The 4,606-nt window shown below is 34.5% G+C and overlaps 1 protein-coding gene across 1 annotated transcript; it reads right to left on the bottom strand.

Moving 5' to 3' along the window:
* Nucleotides 1-632: 632 nt before the first annotated feature.
* On the bottom strand, nt 633-2,174 carry LOC136772665 (protein FAM200A-like). The gene has a single exon (XM_066725786.1). The coding sequence runs from the start codon at nt 2,172-2,174 to the stop codon at nt 633-635; it is 1,542 nt and encodes a 513-aa protein (XP_066581883.1).
* Between the last annotated feature and the right edge of the window lie 2,432 nt (nt 2,175-4,606).

Below are 4,606 nucleotides of genomic sequence, written 5' to 3'. Positions count from 1 at the left end.
TTCTATCATTCAATATTTCAAATTATTTTGTGTAACGAATATATACTTATTGCATTGCTATTATGCAATTATTAGTAATAAATATTTATTTATAAACGACAAAATATATTGAAATATTGGATGAAAAATATTTATAAATTTTTCATATTGATCGGTCAAAATTTCATAGTAATTGTATATTGCAACCGTTTACTGAGTAGTGTGGGACTCACTATCTCCATGCCTGTGCCGTTTAACATATTCAAGACAGAGAACAATGTTTACAAATGAATGTAATTCACTGCTTATTTATACGATCGTAAATATGTTGAAATCGGGCTACATGGTTCTTATGATAGCACCTACCCACTAAAAAACCCTGAATTCACGATTTGTCGAAACCGTCAGACACTCGATAAATGAAATTGCAAAGCTTGTGATTGCTTTATGTATATCTTGTAATATTTGTCGAACCCGTCAGACATATTTTGCTCTTGTTCTTAAATTTGTCGAATCCGTCAGACATATGTTGCTCTTTTTCTTAACTTTGTCGAATCCGTCAGACATATTTTGCTCTTGTTCTTAAATTTGTCGAACCCGTCAGACATATGTTGCTCTTTTTTTTAACTTTGTCGAACCTGTCAGACATATTTTCATTCAGTGTTAAGTAAATCATCTTCGTCATCATCGTCGTCACTTTTGTACGCGTGAATGGTCAAAGTTCTTTCATTCTCTACATAACTTTTTGCATATAAATTACTTCTTTCCGTTAATTTTAAGTGATTATTATTTATTGGCATTGTAATGATATCACTGTTTGTACACTTTAAGTAATTCTTAATTACGCAGATTGAATTTAGAGTTGCAGAGCTAATACGATTTCTCTTTTTCGTTTTCACGTCGGGTATTATAGAAAAACAACGTTCCGCTTCTGCATTTGAATGTGGCAAGGATCGGACTATATTTAAAAGAGATTTCAATTGAGGATACTTTTCCTTTCCTTCGCATGTAGTTTGCGATATTTTAATCCACATGTCATCGAAAGACATTTTAGACCACGCGTCCTTTTGATTTACCGATTCATTGTTTTGTAGAGAAAACCATTCTTGTTTTAATTCAATTTCGTTTCCAATATTGAATAAATTATTAATTTTTAATAATATGGTGGCTGATGAATCACGATCCGAATCGAAAAGAGAGCATTTGTAATCAAGAATTGTTAGGTATTTGAAAAATGGAGCATCGATTGGAAAACGGTTACGGATTTCATCTGCAGCTTTCATTAACAATTTCAAACAATTTTGTTTGATGTGATCAGCTTGCAGTATACTTAAAGTACCTTCGTCCAATTTCTCTTGCAAATAATCCTTATAATCGATACCAATATTTATTTTTTCTATTTCCATAATATTTTGTTCACGCGAAAAAGTTATTGTACGGAAATTGTCTTCATCAATGAGACATTTTAATAATGCAGGTTTCAAGAATTGGCTTAATATGAAAATTAGAAGTTCTACCGATTTCGGCTGTAATAAATGGATTTTTGTATCGCGAGATTGAAACTCTGCATTAAAAGCATTGAATTTATTTAAAACGAAACGCAGAAAATATAAATACGCTTTAGTCTCCGCGTTTTGTATACATTTGTGCAATTCGGTAGCTTGTCTATTGTTTTCAGACGACAGTTCCAACAGAAAATTATTTAACACGTCCCAATTTTCTATTACGCGATCAATACACTTGTGGCGAGTGAGCCACCGAGTTTCGGCGTGTTTCAAAAGATTGATTGTCTTATCCGTGAAACATCTTTGAAATTCCCGGAAAATTGCCGTTCTTTTAGGGCTACCGTTTATAAAATTTACTATATTTTTCACGAAATCCTCGGGAAACGAAGGAAGCGTTTTACATGCTGCAGATGCAGCAAGTGCTGATACGTGGCATATACACGGAATTGTTATTATTCTCGGATTTTTTTCTAACATTTTTGTACGAAACGATGTATTTTTTCCGATCATAACCGATGCATTGTCGCAGCTAATCGCTATTACTTGAACTAAAGGAATTTGTTTCTTAATCAATTCGTTATTAAATGCGGTAAATAATTTTTCCGCTGAACAATCTCTTGCATCAAGATTAATTAGTTGCAAGAGGCGCGCTTGTATCTGTAATGTTATTGGTTCTACGTACCGTACCATTATGGAGAACCATTTTTCATTCGTTATATCCGATGTCTCATCAACGAATACAGAAAACTTTGTATTTTGTAGCGTTTCTGTGAGACTCTTCGTTTCTTCGCGACAAACGACGTTATTCACAATTTTCGATAATTTGTGACGTCCTAATTTTATGGCTTGAAGGACGTGCACGATCCTTGCCTATAGTTTTAAAAATATCTATCATCGCGGAACTCGATACATACGGAATATTATGTTCTACGAAAAAAGTAGCTAATCTAATTTCAGCCGCCTTTACGCGATCATTAAAATCAATATTTACTTCCTTTTCAACGTCTGAAAAGGTAGTAGAGGTGCCCGGGAGGTTGCGGCATTCAAAATTTTCTGCGTTTCTTTTATGAATACTGGAGTTTTCGTGTTTCCCGATTTCCGAATGACCGCAATCTAAGGATTTTTTGCAAATTAAACAATGAAACTTACTTTCATTTTCAGGGACCGGTTGTACCCATTTCCTCTAAGACGGATTACTGTCATACCACTGATATTAGAACTTCTTTTTACATCTTCTCTGCTTGTTTTCCGGACTAGAAGACATTTTCATCCTTATCGACACCGGACTTGATGACATTTTTCACAGATGCAAAACAGAACTTTTCACTTCTCAACACAAACTTTCAAAATTGATAAGATATATGCTACCAATTTAAAACGTTTAAGGCAACTGCCCAAGAGACAGCGGCTGTAAGTTCCTTTATACATTTATTATTGTTTACAAATAAAGGCAGCGATACGACTTTTACGGAAAGTAGTTAATATCAAGACTGTTACATTATAAGCAAGTAATTATTTAAAAAAAAATATTCATTTTCCGCAAGGATTCGAACCTGCGACCACAGGTTCAACAGTCCCGCGCCCTAGGTACTCGACCGTTCGCCTTTTTACAGGAATTAAATATATTACGCACACTTTTGAGGATTGAGTGTACTTAGAAATAATGAAGAAACATTTTTCAAATCTTATAGAATTTTTGGATGCTTCAAATTTGCTCTGAATTAAGAATGTCATTATTCATTATTTCATTATCCACGCTTATCTACAAATCTTCAATCGATAGACTGATTCTGAGTGGACATCCGCTATTATATTTTCTGATTTTGCGTACATATTTTAAAATATTATACTTTTTCATGTTTACTAGTAATCAACATTATTTTAGGTAACAAAATTACGTGGGGTGCTGAATTATCTACACCAGTAATTTTATTAAATGCTGGCCTGCTGTATTCCTATATTTTGAAGTAATACTGTTTACACTTTATATACACGGTAGACAGCTAATTACTCACAACAAAAATAAATAGGAGAAAAGCTGATTTCTTAAGAAATCATATACTCCAAACATGTATGATTTCTTAACTCTAAAGTCAGAGAAACAATAGGACACCCTGTATATTTATTTGTAGAAGATACGAAGAGACAATATAATCGTTGCTCACTCGTATTATAACTTGTGACAGTGACAGGTGTCAAAACAGAGGATAATAAAATCATGTAAGTACATTTAAAATTGATATCATATCACTGTAAAATATTAGAATTTATCCCCTTTGTGTTTATTGCATGTAATATTAAATTAGCATAAATTTTGATTTTTTAAAGATTTCTTTTATGAAATTAAATCCAGTAACTTCTACAAAACCAATCTTTTGACCTTCAATCACTTTTAAAATAAATTCATATTAGTACGGTTCACAAAACATAGAACTTTTCAAAATTAACGGAAAAAATATAATTAGCTTTTATATTAATGATTACAATTATTAACAATTAATCTCAGAACCCTTTAAACAAATTATTATTACTATTTATTAATTACTTTTTTGATTTTTCGCAGGGCCATATCGGAAGAAGACTCCATTCTTTGTAAGTAAAAACGCACATTTTACACTAAAGATATTTTAAAATATAATTTTTAAATAATATATAATTATTTTGCAGATACGGAGAGGGAATTAATTCTGCAGCTGTTGGAGCAGAGGGCAGAGGATAGGCGGATCCAGCAGCAGCACCATAAAGATATGGAGAACCAGCAGAAGCTGCTGCTGGACCGCCTAGGCCAACTGCAAGAGCAGTTGCGGTAGCAGCACCGCCAGCAGGAGCAGCAGCAGCAAAAGCTGCAAAACTATCAGCTGGAGCTGCAACAGCTAAGGGCGAAGATGGAGCAGTTGCAGCTCCAGCAGCAGCAACAGCAGCAGCAACACAGCAACAATCACCTCCGCCGCCTCCTCCGCCGCCGCCTCCGCCGCCGCCGCAGCAGCAGCAGCATCCGCAACAGCGACAACCCCCGCGGCAGAGGGTGACCCGGCCAGCCCGGGCTGAAAGACCCGGCTATGTTGGTAAGATATGAAGATATTAATTATTAAAAAATGTCAACTTATAAGTCTCAACGAAGA

Source organism: Prorops nasuta, unplaced genomic scaffold (assembly GCF_024137725.1).
Source record: "Prorops nasuta isolate Cenicafe-Biocafe unplaced genomic scaffold, Cenicafe_Pnas_1.2 PNAS00001, whole genome shotgun sequence".
In the NCBI taxonomy this organism is placed as follows: Eukaryota; Metazoa; Arthropoda; class Insecta; order Hymenoptera; family Bethylidae; genus Prorops; species Prorops nasuta.
This window is presented reverse-complemented; position numbering and strand designations above follow the sequence as displayed.